A 20988-nucleotide genomic window follows, 5' to 3' on the forward strand; every position below is an offset into this window, starting at 1 on the left:
AAGAGGGACATTCTGTGACATGTTTCAGTTAGTTTAGCACAATGTGCATAAAGTGTTGTAATAACCAAAGACAAACACGTGTATAGGTTTAGAATAAGAAGTACAGACTTGGAATACGAGGTGCTGTTATGAGCACTGAATTAACTATTTGTATTTGCTTCTCCTGTACCTGAAAGGCGGTTTTCTTTGTAGGTGAAATGCTCTCCTGTGCCCCGTCCTTCACCTCCTCTTCCTCTTCCTCACTGTCAGTGTCAAACATATCATATCCACAGTCTCCATCTTAATGAACAAGCAGACACACACGGGTCAGTTTGCTCCTCATCAACAACACACAGATCACATTCACAGTTTATTTTAGGCCGTTCATAATTATTACTCAGTTCAGTTCCGTTGTGGTTCGGTTATGGTTTGACAGGGTCTGACTTAAAGCCGCATTAAAACAGAAGGTAAGATTGCCCTTTTTTCCACTATTATGATGTACATTCTCTTGAAATGGCCTAGCTCCACCCTAAATGACTGATAGCTCCACCCTGAATGACTGATAGCTCCGCCCTGAATGACTGATAGCTCCACCCTGAATGACTGATAGCTCCGCCCTGAATGACTGATAGCTCCGCCCTGAAGTATATCTCCGCTCCATATAGGACTGGAAGCTCCACACTGAACAACTGATAGCTCTGTCCTGGATCTGCCCTAAATGACTAATAGCCCCACCCTCAGAGACTGATAGCCCCATCCTTAATGACTAATAGACCTGCCCTAAATAACTGATAGCTATGCCCTAAATGACTGATAGCCCCACCCTAAAGGAAAGATAGCTCCACCCTAAATGATTGAAAGCTCCACCCTAAAGGACTGATAGCTTCACCCAAGCACTGATAGCTCCATCCTAAAGGACTGATAGCCCCGCTCTTAATGACTAAAAGGCCTGCCCTCAATTTCTGAAAGCTCCGCCCTAAATGACTGATAGTCCCGCCTATTAAAAGGCTTTCTATATGATGTCATTTCGAGGGGGAGAGATTATGGTATTTGATTAAAGATTAAGAGGGCAGAGGTGCACAGACACCTTCTTTTTAAGAAACATAGAAATAAATAGAAATAAAAAAGAGTAAATTGTGATTACATGGCAACTTTAAGTAGGAACCAATGAGAAGATGGCCTGTAGTTCAAACTAAGACACACAACAACACACAAAAAACATCCCAATATCTGTTTAAAAGCAAGATAAAGGATCTGTTTTGGCACCTTTGCGCTTTGGCAGATGTGAGGATTCAGGATGAGCAGGAGATGATGATACCTGCTGAGGAGGAGGATTCTGCTTTGATTTGATCTTCTCCATTCTGTAGGACAAAAAATGGACCTGGCTTCAAAATAATGTCAACCATTACAATATTTAATCAATTATTGACAAAAATAAATAAATAAATAAATATATATATATATATATATATATATATATATATATATATATATATATATATATATATATATATATATATATATATATAAATCTCCATACTGTTTCTTCAGGATCTCCACAGATTTGATCTCCATCTCTAATCTCGCTGCTACCTGTTTCTTCACTTTGGCTTCAAACAATTCTGCACCTCTAAAAACGAAGAAAAAGAATTCAATAATTCACATTTAGGCTGTTTCTGTTTTTTTTTTAAGCTAACAATAGTCATTAATGAACTGCACTGTAAACAATTCTGGGTTCCACACAATTCCTTCATGTCATCCCAACGCAAATCAATTAAGTTAACCTAATGGTTTTTACAATTTTAAGTAGATTGAAAATAAAACACTTAAGTTGTCCAACAAAAACCTGATGAATTATGTTGTTTTAGCTCAATTTATATAAGTAGTTTTTTGAGTGTCGCTCCATCAAACTATTTAGAATAAATCGAACTTTGCTGAAATCATTATTATATGAATAATAATAATAAAAAACATCATGACAATAGTTTTAGCAACCATTAACATGATCTGTTTTTATTTTCAAGGGCTTTGTGTGTGTGTGTGCGCTCTTTAACTTCAAAAAGGACTACTGTTTGTCTTATATTCAACTAGGTTATATTGAACTAGACAAATTTAAAATAATGTTTAACAAAGAGCAGATCGTTTTCAGCACATCTCTAATGATAGTGTTAATAACTCATCTCTAATAACTGATTTATTTTCTCTTTTTCATGATGACAGCACATAATATTAGACTAGATATTCTTCAAGACACTAGTATTCAGCTTAAAGTGACATTTAAAGGCTTAACTAGGGTAATTAGGGTAAAGTTAGGGTAATTAGGCAAGTCATTGTATAACAGTGGTTTATTCTGGAGACAATCCAACACTAATATTGCTGAAGGGGCTAATAATATTGACTTTAATATGTCTTTAAAACTATTAAAACTGCTTTTATTCTAGCTGAAATAAAACAAATAAGACTTTCTCCAGAAGTAAACATATTAGAGGAAATACTGTGTACTCTGTTAAATGTCACCTGAGAAATATTTGAAGAAGAATAAATATTGCACAGGAGGGCAAACTAACTGTATGTAGATGCTGAATAATGTTGGTGTTTCAGGTGTTGTGAATGTTCTTTCCTCACCTTGAAGCGAGGATCTTAGACGTCTGCAGGTCAGACACGACATAGAGAAAGTAGTAGCTGAGGAAGACCCTCCTCTGAGCCAGGAGCACAGTGAAACAGATGGCATCCCAGATGATGCCCGCTTCACCCTCCGGCAGCTCACACTGACTGTCAGGCTTCGCTACAAAACACACGAGACAAACCGCACCTCTGTCAATCAACATGTGTGATGCTGAATCAAAATTTGATTAGAAAAGGACAATGATCCCACTGGAAATGATCAGAGGACAAATATACGTCACATTTAACCCTGCTGCTGTCTTATAATGTACACAGTGTACACTACTACATCCTTCAGGTCAAACAGAGCCGCCTTCTATGGATGTTTGGGTTTTCCCTCATCAGTGTGCAGTATTTCAGCAGTGTTCACTCAGTGGACAACACTCATCTCTCACTACAGCAAAGGGGGGATTTTATCATGACTGGAGTACCTGCAGGAGTGTTAAGAGTGTTAAGTATATACACTATAGACAATCCCATTTCAAAACGCAGTACTTACGCAGACTGTAGCCTTTGATGGTGCAGAACATGCTAAAAGCCTGAATTAGCCAACAGCCATGCTTCTGTAGAGGATCCAGATACGCACAAGAGCCAAGCTGTTTACACAAAGCAAACACACGGTCAGGTCAACTGCAGGAGTGGTATCTTCTGTCAAAGCACGTGTGCACAATAAAGGGTGCTTTGAGAGCACAAAAGGTCATATAAAGCAGCCATTAAGACACAATCACAACACATATCAATGCGCAATGCTGGGAAAATGCACTGCATGGATTTGCTTGAGGCTAATTCTCTGAACAACCAAATCAGGCTGATCAGAAGATCTTATATGGATTATACACACTAGAACATGCTCAAACAAAGTGATCCAGACAAACACTAGCATCTTAAAAGCAATCCTGCACTGGACTGGCACACAACACACAGCATCCAAAATAGGAGAACATGCTATCGCTCAAAGAGTCTCAGATAAAAGCTTAGCAGAAGCAATCTGAGCTGTTTAGAATCGATCTGAGGGTGTAGTGCAGTTTCACAGACACCAGACACATAAAAACAGCAGCAGTAGTCAAGACTGAACTGCCTGCACAAAGTCATGAAAATAATATGAAATGGTTAATAAGCAAAGCCTGACTACTGTAGTAGAAGACTGAAGAGATTATTCTGTCAAAACAACCATCCTGGATGTGCTTCATCACACTAATTACACGGCTACTTGCCATAAAACATAAAAATTACACACACAACATTGTCCTAGCTGTAATAGTTAATTAAATCTCCAATTAAACACAAAGCTGACGGAAGTTAAAACTGCTGAATGGAGTATACACTAACCTGCGCATTATTCAGACTCAAGATGGTGCCAAAAACAGAGCGACAGACAAGCATAGAAATATGGATGTGGATGTATTCAGTGAAGGTCCAGATGGTTTACGGTTTATACCCAGATGAGCCTGTGTTATTAGATTCAGCGGTTGTTATCTGGGAATAACTTAACTTGGAATAACACGACTGACCAATCAGAATCAAGTATTCCAGACAACCGTTAATTAAGAGTTTTGAAATTCTTCGTATTTTTAACCATTGGCTGACTATCTTTGACAGAGGAAACCCACACCAACACGGGGAGAACATGCAAACTCCACACAGAAATGACCACTGCACTGACCCAGCTGGGACTCGAACCAGCGACCTTCTTGCTGTGAGGCAACAGTGCTAACCATTGAGCCACCGTGTTGCCAAATTATTAGTTCATGCTAGTAAATACACCTACTATTAAAACCTTATTGTAAAGTTGTTGTTGTTGTTGTTGTTGTTGTTGTAGTTGTTGTTGTGAAACCCACATAACAACAACATTGAATATCCGCATATTTTCCCAGTATCGCGCAGCCTGGGAAAGCAACTATACAGCACAGGCAGGCAAACATCAATCTGAAAACGAACCCAACCAGCAGGACAGTGTCAGGTGTGTTTTACCGAGAGCATGTTTTTGAGGCTGATGACCACACAGGTGTATGCTATCAGAGCGTCCCACAGTCTCAGCACGTACTGCACCGGCTGCAGCAGTAATGTGCCTCCGAACAGCATGAAGTAGAAGCAGGCCACCAGATAACCCAGACACAGCATGTTAATTCTGGTGGTTCCCGTGATGAAGATGAGACACAACACCAGCCAGAAAAAATAACTGAACACAAACACCTTCACCATGTCCAGATACGACCTGACGACACACACAAACACATCATGCCATATCAACAGTCTACCCATTACAATGAAGCAATTCTGAATGCATTTTGGGGAAGATGTGTGTTAACGGACTCATACCGGCAGTGAAGGAAGTTGTTGACAGGAGTGTATTGATTCAGTGTCTGTGGATCCAGATTTCGGCTGATCTCCACGTTTTCTCCAGCCAGGAGTCTCACACAGGCCTGATTTTCCTCCTCAAACACCTTCCACTGCAGAGACGCCACCAGCAGCAGCAGACAGTCATCTGACAGGAAACACATCCAGAACATGACATGAACCATACAGGCTTTTCTCTAAGAAGACATGCTGATTTACTGTGGTGTGATGGAGTAAATCACAGAGGATGAAGGTGGCGTTGGGACTCATGGCATGGTCTGGTAGATACAGCCACTTTATCAGGTTAGAACTCAAAGCTGGAGATGAACTCCTCCAGGGGTAATCTAGAAGAGGGGAGATGGGTTTCATTAGCACACATGCTTTCAGATGCTCTACTTTATTAAAGGTGCCGTCTGAGAATACCATGGCATGGCTGAATAATAATAAGAATTGTCATACCGTAAACCTCAAACTGTTCTTATGTAAATTAATGCAAAATACATGTAAATGTTCTCATGTAAGATTCTGAGGGTAAAATCCTGGTGAAAATCAGGCCAATCAGAACAAAGCTCTGACTATGATGATCCTTAAATAACAAATATTTGGGAATCATAAAATACAGAAGCTGACCGAGAGCACACTGTATATTACTGTGATTCCTAAACTGGTTTCATTACTAACTGTAGATTAACTGACCGATGCAGAGGGCTGGTGGTACGCCGATGCACAGCAGGTACTGCAGCACCATGAAGCTGGCGATGAAGCTGCAGTATTTTGGCCAGACTTCTCCAATGGCTTTCCTGCGACGACGAGCCAGAACCGCCATAAGAGCCAAAGAGTGCAGAAGCGCACAGAGATCCATCCGCTGGCCAATCACATTCACCGCTACCACGAAACACACCTGATGCACAAAACCAAGTGGAAAATCCTTTACATTTAATTTAAATGTGACTAAAACATTTGATTTTTCTCATTTATTGACACTAATATATGCAGTCAAGCCAGAAATTATTCATACCCCTGGCAAATTCTGTCTTAAAGTGACTTTTATTCAGCCAGCAGGTTTTTTATTGATCGGGAATGACCCAGGCTTCTCCCTAAAGTTAATAAGGCGATATATAAGAGGCATCATTGAGGAAAATAAATATTTCTCTGCTTTATTTACATTTGAACAAAAACTTTAAGTCAGAATTTGGCAGGAATAATTTCGAGCTTGACTCTACCTTTGAGGTACCAAATGTACCTTTAGGTATAAATGTGAAGCTTTTGAAAAGGTACCACCACAACGACAACTCCAGTTAAGAGAGACAAATACACTTTCTGTAAAACGTTATATGCTAATTAGTGACTGATATTAATTGTGTGATGTTTTGAAATATTTATAAACTATCTGTAGGTCTGCTGAGGAAACTCTAAAAGCTTTAAAAGGTGTCTCCTATTGTAACACGGGGAGTGACACAGACAACTGAGGTTTGGATCCACGTGCAGGTTTAATCAAAGTCAGGTAAGCAATAGTCAACACAGGTGCAAACAGATGTATAAAGGCAGTCCAGAATCGTGGTCAAACGGAAGGCAGGCAGCAAACAGTGAGAACTAGGTAAACAAGGCAAAGATCAAAACATGGAGAAGCAAGACTAGGAGAACGCGTTGAATTGTCACTTTACAGAAAACCAGACTCAGCAAAGAAGTGAGTGTGTGTGCTGCTTAAATGGTGTTTGTAATCAGTCTTTGTCGATCCTCAGGTGGTGCGAGTGTAATCAGTAGAGACTTGGAGCAGGTGTGAGTTTGTGTGTGGCATGACTGAATATGTAGTCCATTTACAAGCAGATTTGTAGTCTATAAGGATTGGGAGTGAGATCCAGCGATTTATGAAGTTATGATTGCTGGCGATCGTGACACCTGTAAAGGAGATTTCACCGTTTAAGCAGCATACAAGATTCAACAACTGCAAGCTAACCTGACTTACCTCTAAACCAAACTTGTAGAAGAAATAATTAAGAAAATATCTGATGGAGGGCAGGATGCCGTGGTCCAGGTGATGGTGCGTGACAGCCTGAAATATGATGCTGCTGTTTGCTGTTTTTAGGCCGTGTTGAAGGCGGTGGTGGAGCTGGTGCCGATGGACCGTCACATCCACCACAAGCAGACCTAAAATCAACAGGTGATTCTGTTCACATGGAATCACCAATAAATCGGTCAATGGAAAACTTTTCTTTAGTGTTTAGCATCTTCAGTCAACATTAGAGATTTAGTTGGAAGTGATTATTAAACTGCGTAATTAATTAGACAAAAATAAAATCAAGATAGTTGTTCTGTGATAATGTCAGCTGTTTGCATTGCTTGTTAGTGACCTACGGCTCTGTGTAGTAAACGCTGTATGTGCCCCTCAATGAAAGGTACAGAAAAATGAGTTTACAAAGTATTGATTATAGATATTTGATATGGATTCACGACAGGAGACCTTTAGTCACACGCCAATTTTAATCATCATCCATAATGCACTTTATTGGACTTTTTTTAACTACTAATTGTCCATTGTAGAGCAGTAAAAGCCCATAATCAACAATAAAATGACACACTGTCCCTCTTCTCAACAGGGAAAACCACCAACAAGAATCAAGAATGCATGATTATATGCTGTCATGGCTTTACAATCAAAAACTGTGAATATAATGGAAGTGAATGGGGCAAAAACAGCCCCAACATAAGGAAAGGTTAGTCATTTCTCCAGTGTGTTGTTGAGATTTGGAACATTTTTAAAGCAGTTTCCCAAAATATGTGTTAAGATAAGATTTGTCAGGAGAAATCATAAAATGTGCTTAAACACAGAGCCAAATTAAGCCTCAAAATCAGCCCAGAGTAGATGAAAATGACCCAACAGCACACAGGGGTTAATAAAATTGACACAGGATCAGTTTCACGTAGACCATCATCTACGGTGTGATATTTAAAAAAGAATTGATGTAAAATAAATATTAAACCTAAATGATAGTAATAATGTGTTCATTGTGTTAATAACAGTAATCAGAATACCCAGAGGCAGGGCAGGATGCGATCCTCACACTTCTTCAGTCCGCCGACCCACATCAAAGGGTCCACAGGTGCCGAATACAGAACTGAATTCTCCAGTAGATCAGCTGGCACATCAAGAGTCCCGCTCTCATTGGAGGAAGACAGACGCTTTGGGGGAGGTCAGATTATTACATTAAGATTGAAACATTATGGACATATACACTGTAAAAACATCTGTAAATCAGCAGTTTCTGTATTTTGTGGTTCATGTTTATATATTTTATTTTCCACATTTATTCCTTAATAAATTATTTTTTTTCTTCTCCCTTTTTCATTCATTTATTTCTTATTTTCCCCATTTATTTCTGCCTCTGAGTTGCATTATGAGATCTTGATCTTTCCTCCAGCAGCTTTTAACCTTGAACAGTGTGTAAAGTGTGTGTTCTGCACATGTGTAATAGTGTGCAGTGCTATATTGTGTGTGTTGGTGTTGTATATTACACTACAGAAGCCTTGTAATAAACTGCAGCTCATTCTCTGTTCTCTTACACACTTATTTCTCTACATATTATATCTCTTATACTATTTTAAACCACTAAAATGTCAATAAAAGTCTCTTTGTTAAACTGTAGAGTTGAATTTACACCATCAGAAGTGGACAGAGCAGAGATCAACATCCCATAATGCAGTTCACCACCGCAAATACACACTAAACACACAATATATAGAAACTGTTCATTAACAGATATTTGTACAGTGTGTATCTGCCTAACCATGCCAAAAACCAAGCCAGAATCACCTACATTCAACAGGTTAACATGCTTTACTACACGGCTGTCTGGAATACTTGATTCTGATTGGTCAATTTTAACATATCAGGACTGTTATTCCCAGATAACAACCGCTGAATAACACAGAGCTCAAAATCATCTTGACCATCACTGAATACCTTCACAATCATATTTATACCTGTCACGACTGTTTGGTGCCGTCTGAAATAATCTGTAGGTTAGGGTTTACTGCACTTAGTTTCTCATTTTTACTTTAACTAAAGAATTAATAAACAAATACAGCTTCGAGTAATTTTTTGTGTCTAATAATTGGGAGCGTGGCCATGTAATAAATAGGCTAAAGAACACCCAGGCGGTTGTTTTTGCAGAATAAACCATTCTGTTATGTAACTGATAAAGATGTGGGGCTCTATTCTGTGATAACAACCTCTTGGATGTACTTTATCTATTACATATCTACCATACATAGCAAGGTTTGATTTAACCTAATTGGTCTAATTCATTCATGTAACTGTTATCAAGATAGTTTTCCTATGAAGCAATAAACAATACTTACAGCAGTGCAGTTTGGTGAATACTCTGATGGCTCGATGCTTTTCAGCTGGTACATCATTTTACAGACGACCAACACACACGCCCACACGGAGGACACATTGAAAGCCACAGGCCGCAGTTTGGGATACGGCAAAGCAAATGTCCACAACACCAAAAACACAAAGTTCATCAGTGATACCTGAAACACACACACACACACACACACACACACACACACACACACACACACACACACACACACACACACACACACACATACACACACACACATACACACACACACACACATTGCATTAGTTTAAGGATCAATTCTCGCTTACAGTGCTCAGCTTCGCATTGGGCTGCTGATAAACCTGTCAGGCTTCGTTCTGTGATAACAACCGCCCGGATACACTTTATCCCTTGCTTACAAAGCACATATTCTGCATGATCTTACTCTACATCCCTAATCTTACTCAAAGCCCAACTACTACTATTAATAATGAGCAAAAGTCAGTCTATGAAGACAGTCTATGTACCCTTGAGGTATTAATATGGACCCTTCAAGTACAAATGTGTACCTTTTGAAAAGGTACCACCCCAGTGACAGATTGCGTACCTTTATTTCTGAGAGTGTATGCTGACATTATCTTCAGCAGCTCAAACACTCTAATGGCTAATGGACAGACGGCTGCTTCTCACTCAGAGCTGCTGTTTATGCTAATGAGATTGAGACTAGTGGGCGGGGCTTTCCCCCTCTAATGACATGTACAAAGGGAGAATGTCAATCAAAGTGTTTCACTCATCAAGTCTGATTAGAACAAATACAATTAATTACTGTTGAGCATTAGAGGCTGCTGGAGATATTCACACACTGCTGACACACACACACTCCACTGGGTTTAAACCCCTTATGAAGTGATTTTTGCATAATAGCTCCCCTTTAATAGTGAGACCTGTACCTTAAAATAAAGAGTGAGATTAGTGTGTGTTTTCTGGTGCATTACCTCCTTCACACACACCCAGATGATGCCGGTAGAGACGAGTTTGAAGCTATGGAGCTCCAGTAACCTCCAGCACAGCTCCTGAACTCTCCATAATAGCAGGACGAAACGCAGGATCAGCTCGTGCAGCCGCTCCAACACCAACAACCACTGCTGCACCACCACCGGCACTGCAACACACACACATCTGCTTTACCTGCTGGATCCGTTTACTTAACTGCAGATCAAATGGATTGTGTTGGTGTATGTGGTGCTCTTTAAAGCAAACTCTTCAGGTGGTAATACTAACCGTCATCCTCCGAATCGAATTCTTGATGTTCATCCAAGGTGGAAGATGAGGAGTTCATTTGATCGGCTTGTTTTCCTCGTAGCTGCCCGTCCTTCAGCCTTTAATGGAGAATAGAACAAGCTATCCTACATATACATCATGTCTATAAGTGCTTTCCCCCCAACATTCTTCACAATATCTCCTTTTGTGTTCAACAAATAAAAGTTTAAGACCACTCAAGTGTGAGTAAATGGTGAAATATGTCTTCTAGCGCTGTGATTTGCATGATGTTATAGTGGTGTACTGATCTAGATGTGCACTTATGAGTGTTCACTGTTTAGTGGTTTTGGCTTGGCTCTTTAAGTGTCCTGATTTGGAAATTTAAGATTCTATCTGCGACGTTGTGGCTCAATAATCTCACTTTTGCATCATGCAGTCCCCTAAATGAGCCGCTTACCATTTCTTCAACTTCTCAGAGCTTTTCTTCATTCTGCAGGAGATAAAAGAAAGAGTTTATTAAAGGAGCACAAAGATAATATGGAGAGGAGACGAGAAAACAGGATCAGGACGAGGCCTCAAACTAGCGGTGAATTTTAAAGGAGATATATCACACTCCGAAAGGCACTTTAGAGCAGTGTTTCCCAACCCTGTTCCTGAAGGCACACCAACAGTCCACATTTTCAACCTCTCCCTAATCAAACACACCTGAATCAACTCAGCAGAACATTAGAAGAGACTCCAACACCTGAAATGAATAGGTCAGATAAGGGAGACATCCAAAATATGTACTGTTGGTGTGCCTCCAGGAACAGGGTTGGGAAACACTGCTTTAGAGTATAAACAAACATGTCCACCATATTGAGGTGTCAAAAGTGTTCAAAACTGATCCATTTGAAGGGATCTTATGAAGGGTGCAACTGAAGAACTTTCAATTGAGAAGAGCTCATCTCTATGCCCTTATTTACTTGAAATGGTCCCTTCTCTTCAACGGTATCAGCGCATGAGTATAATGACATCACATAATTAATCAATCAGTACTGCTTGATCATAATGAGCAATTAAATCTGGTTAAAAGTGAAATACTCACATGTCAAAAACCCCCTTCAGTGTTTCTTTCAGGTCTTCTTCTCTGAAATCAATAATAATATAATATTTATTATTATATTTCAAATAACCTATCGTTAATAGCGTTTTTCATTTGGACAGATTATTTTTCTAACACCATTATCAGATTATTTTGCTTGTTTTAAGGAAAAACTCACTTCATTTTGACTCATTATTTTTGAACAAGACTATATTTATTACTTGTCTAGAAAATGCTTGTTGATTTAGGAAGATTTAGATATTTGGACTAGAAACAAGACTCTAGTGATGTCTGCAAAATTGATGCAAATAATTGATATGTGTTGAATTTAACCAAATAAATAAAAGCTTGTAATGTTTAACTCAATTTGATCCCAAATAGATTGTTTACAACCTCTTAACTTAAAAAATGTGTATATTCAAGGAATCATCTTTGAATCCTTCTTTTTCAGTCCAGTGTAATGGGAAACACTGCTGTAAGATAGTTACTCAATTAAAATATGACTAAACTATACATTTACATTTAGTCATTTAGCTGATGCTTCTGTCCAAAGCGACTTACAATTGAGGAGACATTCAGTGATTCAACATGAAGAGGCAATACACACAACAAGAGCTGACTATACAGAGGAACAAAGACAGTTAAGTGCTGGAGTAAGAGTGTGTTTTTAACCTTCACCATAATCATCACAGCACTCGATTATGTGGAGCTTTAAATCTTCTAGTAATAAAGAAGCTGTTTAGACATAAATGCAGAGTGTTTCTGACACACCTCTTTGCTCTGTTGGTTGTCGTAACTGTGTTCAGATCAGTCAGAGAGAGGAAGTCCGAGTTGAAGTAATGCAGCTGAAGGATGCAGGCCAGGAGGAAGAAAGCTGGACGTAAGATTCGTGCAAAGAGTTCAACCGTGTCAAACTGCTCCAGTCCAAGATCGCGCAGCCTGCGATCACACAAGTTTCAGATGAACATAAACACGGACAGATTATTAGCTCTCTTGTGCATTTTAAATCCTTTTAAATATATTTCATACGAGAGAAGGATTTTTAAAAACATCATCGTTTTAATTACTGATTTCTTTTGTCTTTGCCATGATGATAGTGTATAATATTATACTGGTTATCTTTCAGGATACTAGCATTCAGCTTAAAGTGACATTTTAAAGGGTTAACATTATGTGAGCATTTTAATTAGGCAAGTCATTGTATAACAGTGGTTTATTCTGTAGATAATCTGAAAAAATAGCTACTAAGGAGGCTAATAATATTATAAAATAGTTTCTAAGACAAAAAGAAGGTAAAATATTATAGAAAATAGTGTGAATACAAATTTCTCATCGATGAACATTCCACAAGCATGCTCCAAATGCCCAAATGAATAATAAATGCACCCAAAACATCATTACATATGCTATTGTATTCAGAGCATTTATTCTTTTTAAAGTGATATAATGTCATTGATGACAACGCTAATTAGTTTTTACACTAACTGAAATTGATTAGATTATAATAAACATTTACACTAAACTGAACTGAAGCCATTTCAATTGAACTAGATTGTCCCTGTTATGAACATAACCCACATTCCCTGACACTTTGGGAGATTGGTCATCTAGCGATCTCCCAAAGTGTTGGTGGACACACGTCATAGTTCCTACTGAAGGGGAATTACACCAGCATTCATCACTACTCTCCTGCCTGCCTGAACTGCTGTGAAATCTGAAGCATTATGGCTTTTACTCTCTTTTGTTCATCTACATTAAGCTGCTTTGACACAATCTGCATAGTAAACAGCGCTATAGAAATAAAGATGAACTGAATAATGTCACGTCGCATCAGTGTATAAACTCTGATACAGTAGATACGCTCAGGGTGTGTGTTTACCTCTCCTCTGACAGGCCTAATATCTGTTGAAACAGCTTACAGACACTTTTAAACTGGTAGATGTAGATCAGGATCAACACCAGCATGGAGTATCCGACCACCACTGCCCAGAAATACTTCAGCTGACTTCTCCATTTGTCGTAATGTACCTGGACACAACAGTCGCGACAGCTCACAAACACTTTGTTTTGAAATGAGACAGATGTGAAAGAGATTTCTTTAGGCTAGATTGATCATTTTAGTTATCTCTAGTAGATACCACACATGTTTTATAGAGCTAATAAACTTGAATTGAATGTGTGCTGTGCTTGTGAAATTGGCAGGATTTTGTGTGTATGAGCACCGCTGTCTCCCATTGAAAATGAACTGTGAAAAACTGTACCATGGACTTGTACACAGGAAACAAGGCTTAAGAGTTTTGGATGTTTCTTCAAGATCATAGATCAGGAATCTCTGGCTTAGAATAGGCTCACACGTACCTCATACAGAACCACACCAAACAGGAACAAGCAGATGTAGAGGATTTTGTAGACCGCCACTTTGTCCGAGAAACTGACAAAGAAGAACATGAAGCAACAGCAGAAGATCCAGTACTTGACCAACATGCCTTTCACTAAAGATCCCAACACTACAATTATTGGAGAATTATTACTGCTGTCACCTAGAACAGAAACACACACACACACACATTAACATGATATATCCATTATAAGGTAAGATTTTCCTGAAGATAACTCCAGTATCATTCACTTCCACACATTTCAGCTCAACAATTGAACATGTTGGTGCTCAGCTCATTGGATCTCATTTATTCATTTGCTTTTCGGCTTCGTCCCTTTATTAATCAGGGGTCACCACAGCGGAATGAACCGCCAACTTATCCAGCACATGTTTTACTCAGCGGATGCCCTTCCAGCTGCAACCCATCACTGGGAAACACCCATACACTCCTATTCACCCACATACACTATGGACAAATAGCGCATGTCTTTGGATTTGTGGGGGAACTGGAGCACCCAGAGTTAACCCACGCCAACATGGGGAGAACATGCAAACTCCACACAGAATTGCCAACTGATCCAGCCGAGGCTCGAACCAGTGACCTTCTTGCTGTGAGGCGACAGTGCTACCCATTGTGCCACATTGGATCTCACCATCAAAAAAAAAAATGCAGATTTGTTTGAGAAGCGCCACACTGAGCCTGATGTTTTTCAGATTTTTACATTAATACTTCTTACTAGACATGGTTATAAAATAATAATAATAATAATAATAATAATAATAATAATAATAATAATAATTTTATCCACTTTTTATCAACATTAACCAATCAATCTTACCAACATTTAATCAACGTTTCATTAAACTTCTTTAAAAACATAAAGGTTGAACTCATACGTGCGTGAACTTTGACTTCCTTTAGCTCGTCCTCGTTCTGTAACTCCTCTTCGTTTTTTTCTATCAGCCGTTGCCTAAGCAAAATCCAGAAACTAAAACTATAAGAAACCTGCAAAGAATTCATTGAGTTTTAAAGCCCGTATGGGACAATACAACATGTCTATTAAAAACACCCATTTCAGATGCTGTCACTACATTGAATGGGTTGTTATCAGTGGTTATCAGCTCATAAATGGGCTAGAATGCCAGTAGGCTGCTAGTTGGCTCAGATGGCGGTTACCATCTATTCATTCATTTTCTTTTCATCTTAGTCCCTTTATTAATCCGGGGTCGCCACAGTGGAATGAACCTCCAACTTATCCAGCACATGTTTTACGCAGCGGATGCCCTTCCAGCTGCAACCCATCTCTGGGAAACATCCACACACACACTCACTCACACTCATACACTGCGGACAATTTAGCCTACCCAATTCACCTGTACCGCATGTCTTTGGACTGTTGGGGAAACCGGAGCACCCGGAGGAAACCCACGCAGGGAGAACATGCAAACTCCACACAGAAATGGCAACTGGCCCAGCTGAGGTTTGAACCAGCGACCTTCTTGCTGTGAGGCAACAGCGCTACCCACTGCCCACCGCACTACCCCTAAACTAAAGCTTCTCATTTTAAATAGAAGGCATGCCTCTGAACCCCATACCTAAACCAAATCCATATTGGAGAATGAGCAAAATGCCACATCAAAAATATAAAACTTAGGATTTAAAAGGAGACATTCTCCCACAGCTTACCCTTAAACCCAAGGCTTATTGGGGAATAAGCAGAACGCCAGATTGAAAATGTAAACCTTATGGTTTTTAAAAGGACGCATGTTCTCAAACCCTACCCATAAAACCAAATTCTCATTGGGGAATGAGCGAGACACCAGATCAAAAAGGGTATACCTTATGAAATGTTAAAAAAAGGCATGTCCCCTAACACTACCCTCATTGGGTAATGAGCAAGATGCCAGAAAGAAAAAGTTAAACTTCCGATTACAAAAGGAGGCATGCCCCTAAACACAACCTTTACTAGGGAACGACAAAGACAAAAGATCGAAAATGTATAACATGATGTCTCCAAACCTCACCCCTAAACCCAACTCTGACTGGGCAATGAGCAGGACACCAGATCAAACATATCAAACTTCAGCTTTTTTACAGAAGGCCTTCATGATTTTGGGTGTTGTCATTGTGTTGTGTTCCTTGTATTTGTGTCATGTGATTCCCAATGTGCTGTGTTTCCATGTGCTTCTGTTTCTGTCATGTGATTCCTTTGTTCTGTTTTCCCGCCGTTTGATAATGTTTATTAGTTCCACCTGTGTCGCACCGCAGTATGTATTCAGCTTAATCATGTCTTGTGTATTTATACCCCTGAAGCTGCGGTCACACTGGGCTTTTCCTCCTATAGACTTCCATTCATACGCATGAGGATGCGTCAAACCGGAAACGCAAGGTCATGCGTCAAGTTTCGCATGTTGCTGCTGTGCTTGGGGAACTCTGACCTGCGAAATCGCATCACTTGACTGCGTGAGACCAATCGAGGATCCAAACATGACCTCTCTGGACAGAAATTTAAAACATGGAGCCATCGTTCGCTTTTTTGAATGTCTAATTATCTTGTTTAATCCCACCCCTTTTCGCCGCGCCGTACAACAGAATTTTGCACAGACAAAGCCCAGAGTGACCAGACGGTAAGTGTGGCGAGTTCATCATGTGGTGTTATATTGTCACCACTCCTTGTCCTGCCTCTGGTTTGATGTTTCCAGTACCTCTTGTAAGGGTAAATGCATGTTTTTGATAGTTCCAGTGATCTATTCTTTTGAGAGTGAGCAACTGTGACCAAGGCATGCCCTCAAACCTTACCCCATAATCACCTTCTGAGCCTTCCCACATCTGTGGGCCAATAACCAACCCATTCAATTGAGTTCTAATCAATAACAACCCATTCAATCGAGTAGCAACATCTGAAACGGCTTTAAAAAAGGAAATATGAAACAATTCAGAATACATGCCTTTGCAGCAAGGTGCACGCAGGGCACAGGATAACCGTAAGCATCAAAGTCAATAAGGACGAGCTTTGGTACAGTAGGGAAAATGTCAATATGCTTCAGATGGAGCTGACTGATAAACGAAACTACTATCAGCAGCGTCCCGTAGACCGCAAGGAAAGGAGCGCTGAGCATGGCGAACCGCCGGCGGTCCTTCAGCATCCAGATCACACACGACCACACCAACAACACTAACGTCAGCCAGGAGTTATAGCTGATGCTCCAAACCTGCACACACACAAGAAAAACAAGTGCAGTTGCAAATGGAAACCCAGGCTCATTCTGACCGTGCCCCGTAACGTTCGTTTTAAAGCCGAAATGCAGCCGTACGTATTTCTGACTACATAATTCACCATCTCCAGAAATGTATAGAGGGCTACGTGTTCAGAATGAGCCACTGTTGGCAAAACATTCTTGTTCAAATATGAGCAGAGGCCAGCTGCTAACTCTGTGTTAAGCTAACCCAGCAAGCATTTTTGTTTAAAAGAAATCCAATAGATGTCTTCAAGTAGACCTCTTCCCAAACACAAGGCTAAATTTGGGCTGTCAGAGAAAACAGACTTCTAACGAAAGTCCAAAAATAGACCGGAATGAAAGAATACACACGTGAATCTGTCTAATCTGATGACGAGTTTTGGAGTAGGTTTTCTGATTGGGGTTGGAGCTAAACTTTGCAGGACACTGGCCCACCAGAACCGAGTTTGGACACCCCTGCTATAGACCATTTCAATATGGTAATACTTGGCCAGGGACATCGCTAGACCCCAGTAAACATCGCCAGTGCCCCAGTAAACATTGCCAGTGCCCCAGTAAATGCTTTGAGATATCAGTTATTTCATATGCAAGTGTATTTATTAAGAGCGGTAATTCCGAAATAAAGATGTTACTCTCTATTTTCAACTAAATCAACACTGGTGAAAGCAATGTACTTTAATCAAAAAGCAAACTGACGCGTCTTCGCATGTGCGCAGAAAAAAATCAAACCCGCGCGCCTCACACACCCCTCCTGCAGGACGCGCTGCTCTTCTCCTGGTGCAAGTCGCGGTTGCTAATGCCCACTGCTCACGCGCCGCTCATGCGTTGCAAAACCGGCATTAACAGTCTTTTATGCGGAGGTGTCGGCACGCTGTCGACAAAACTAAAGTTTAAATAAAATGATGGTGATCTTTACTATGCATGCTTTCTCATAGATTTTTTAATATGAAGCAAGTGACCAGTCAGGGAGGTAAAACCTAATAAAGCTAATTCTCTGCCACGTGTCAAGTCTAAAACAACAGATAATAGAATTGTCTATATAACTTCATTCAAATGAAATTAATATTTATGCAAAAGATTTTAAATGATTATTTTCCAGTTACATTTAGGATGAATTATTTAGAATAATAATTGTATAATAACAATAATACTTTTATTTATTTATAATAAATATTTTTGTGCATATATATTTTTATTTATTTTTATTTATTTATTTTTTATTTTTTTAGGGGGGACGTGCCCCAGTAGAGCTTTATGTCTAGCAACACTCCTGTACTTGGCCCATGAACAGTCCCTGTTTGTTATCAAACTATTTTAGAACTGTAACAAGAGGCGATTCAGTCATAACTAATATTAACACAGCTGTCATCATTTTTTTATCAATATGTGAACATGTTTGGATTATCAGAAGCTATGGAAAATAAAAATCTAAAACAGGAAATGCATTAGGACCATTCTTAACGTTTACACCCCTCAAAATGGTCTAGGGTCTCAGACTGATATTATAGATCTCCAGAAAGTTCCTTTTTTGCTTGTTGCACTTCTTTGGACCCCCTTTTCTATTGGCCTCATGGGTAAACATCATCATAAAGTGCAGTGGCCAAAGTCAAAGTATTCTGAGTTTTGATGAAGTTGCTCTCTGCTGACCTTGTGCTGCGGTGAAAGCCATCCAATTGAATGTGTTTCATAGCGTAGCGCTTTCTATATCCGGTGTAAAAGCCACTTACCCTGGGTGCAGTGTGTGATGGACTGATCTCCCCCTCTGCATTGTGTATACACACGTGACTCTACTATGCTAAGTGGCCATATGATGATTTCTTTCTGAAAACTTAATTTAGACAACTTCTAATGTGACTTTCTCAATATTTACATGTTTTTGAATCCCCAGATTTAAGATTTTCAACTAGTTTTATCTCTGCCAAATATTGTCCTATCCTAACACACCATACATCAACGGAAAGCCTATTAATTAAGCTTTTACAGAGGAAACCTTATTTATTAAGCGTTTGTGTAATGTATGAATCTCAATTTTTAAGAAATGTACTTATGATTTGGGTTTGTGGTCAAGGATCACATTTGCAAATAATTGTTTAGCATTTGGCATATGATTTGCGTAAGAATCCAGCTCTGCAGTCATGAAGCCACATGATTTTAACCCGAACATTGTGTTACCATTGTGATGATGAGAGCGATTATATAGCTCTGTTTCATGATGAACTGTCCCAGCAGGACCACAGCACTGGGTCCAGACTGATCAGGCGGAGGATCCACATCATTTAATATCTCATGCCCTCCATCACAGCTCTCCTTCTCCACAGTATATTCTGTGTATTTAGCACAAAAACACACAAATGATATATGAATAAACACAACACATACAACTGTGCGACAATATAAATAACATATTTTAAGAGTTTGCATGTCATTATCTACATGGCTTCTATAACCCAGTCAAAATGACATCAAATTGACAAAGCATGATGTAAAACAATGCAAATCGATTTGATGTCAAAACTTCGATGTCTATTTGACATCAACACATCGATGCTCTTTTGACCACCAAAATAATGACATATATATATGATATATATGATGATATATATTTGTGTGTCATTATATATAAATGTATTCAGATATGTATATATATCTGAAAGCTTCAGCTGCAAATTTACACTGGATTCTGTTTCCCTACAATACATGTAAACTACTCTAAAGTCAAACAACATTAAATTGACAGCTAACATTGACAGAAAAAAACAAGTGCCATTTTTTGACACCAATATTAGGCATCAGTTTGATGTTGTTTTGGATTTGACGTGTTTTTGATGTATTTTTTAATGTCCTTTTTGACATATTTTGCCATCCTGCTGGGAACTCTTTTAAAAACAACACTGTACCAAACTCTCAGCTGGTTGATCTGCTATCCAGTTGCATTTCTATCAGACGAGGTCTACTTAAATTGTCTATACTTGTCTTTTTTTTATTTTTAGGCCTTGCTTTCTACATTCTTAAGTTGTTTTGTGTATATTTGCTTTTGTTTATATACAGTACAGTATAATACATATGTATAATGTAGACTTTTTATATTATTGTTGTACCATAAGAGATCTTCTGTGTATATGGAGACAAAGTAAAGCAATTCGGGTAGTCGTCCTCCAGAAGCAGAGAATTCACTCCAGAATCTTCCTGGTCTTGCCATGTCCTTTTCCACACCATGGCCTAAAAATGACAGCACACAGTGAGAGACACACCAAAAGTGTTCCCACTGTAAGAAGTCATTTTGCACTCCAGTTAAATGTAGTACGTCTTAATAAACACTATTGATTTCTCAGTCATGATATGTTATCAGTTTAAATGAAATTTAGGGTTGTGATAGTTTACATTTTGAAGACATGGACACTTTCTAGCAGTTAAAATGAGAGAATAAGAGCTGCGGCTGGAGATTTCTCTTAAAGGAGACATATTAGACCCCTTTTACAATATATGAAAGAAGTCTTTGGGGTCTCCAGAATTTCAGCTCAAAAGACTTTAATGCAAAAGTTGTGATCTATAAAACTTGATGGAGGAATGTGCAGAGCTGTACATAAACTCTAAGTAAACACGTTTAACTCCTTATTGACTTAATTGAAGCACTTTATCATTTATTAATCATCAATTAAAATGTTTTCTATGCAAATCTTAAAAATCAGACGCCA

General features: G+C 39.1%; 1 protein-coding gene across 1 annotated transcript in view; it reads right to left on the bottom strand.

The window, feature by feature from the left end:
• si:dkey-11f4.7 (piezo-type mechanosensitive ion channel component 2) overlaps window positions 1–20988 on the bottom strand; it is a 64171-nt gene that overhangs the window by 30265 nt on the left and 12918 nt on the right. Inside the window, 23 exon segments of the mRNA XM_056466017.1 lie at window positions 170–279; window positions 1246–1340; window positions 1520–1609; window positions 2605–2764; window positions 3143–3239; window positions 4615–4858; window positions 4963–5128; window positions 5223–5324; window positions 5677–5881; window positions 6947–7147; window positions 8014–8160; window positions 9340–9516; window positions 10325–10491; window positions 10611–10708; window positions 11047–11079; window positions 11677–11718; window positions 12445–12612; window positions 13553–13701; window positions 14032–14213; window positions 14951–15059; window positions 17003–17266; window positions 19466–19617; window positions 20392–20512. Of these exon segments, the coding sequence (XP_056321992.1) occupies window positions 170–279; window positions 1246–1340; window positions 1520–1609; window positions 2605–2764; window positions 3143–3239; window positions 4615–4858; window positions 4963–5128; window positions 5223–5324; window positions 5677–5881; window positions 6947–7147; window positions 8014–8160; window positions 9340–9516; window positions 10325–10491; window positions 10611–10708; window positions 11047–11079; window positions 11677–11718; window positions 12445–12612; window positions 13553–13701; window positions 14032–14213; window positions 14951–15059; window positions 17003–17266; window positions 19466–19617; window positions 20392–20512 (3279 nt within the window).

This window comes from Danio aesculapii, chromosome 9 (genome assembly GCF_903798145.1).
Source record: "Danio aesculapii chromosome 9, fDanAes4.1, whole genome shotgun sequence".
NCBI classification, from domain to species: domain Eukaryota; kingdom Metazoa; phylum Chordata; class Actinopteri; order Cypriniformes; family Danionidae; genus Danio; species Danio aesculapii.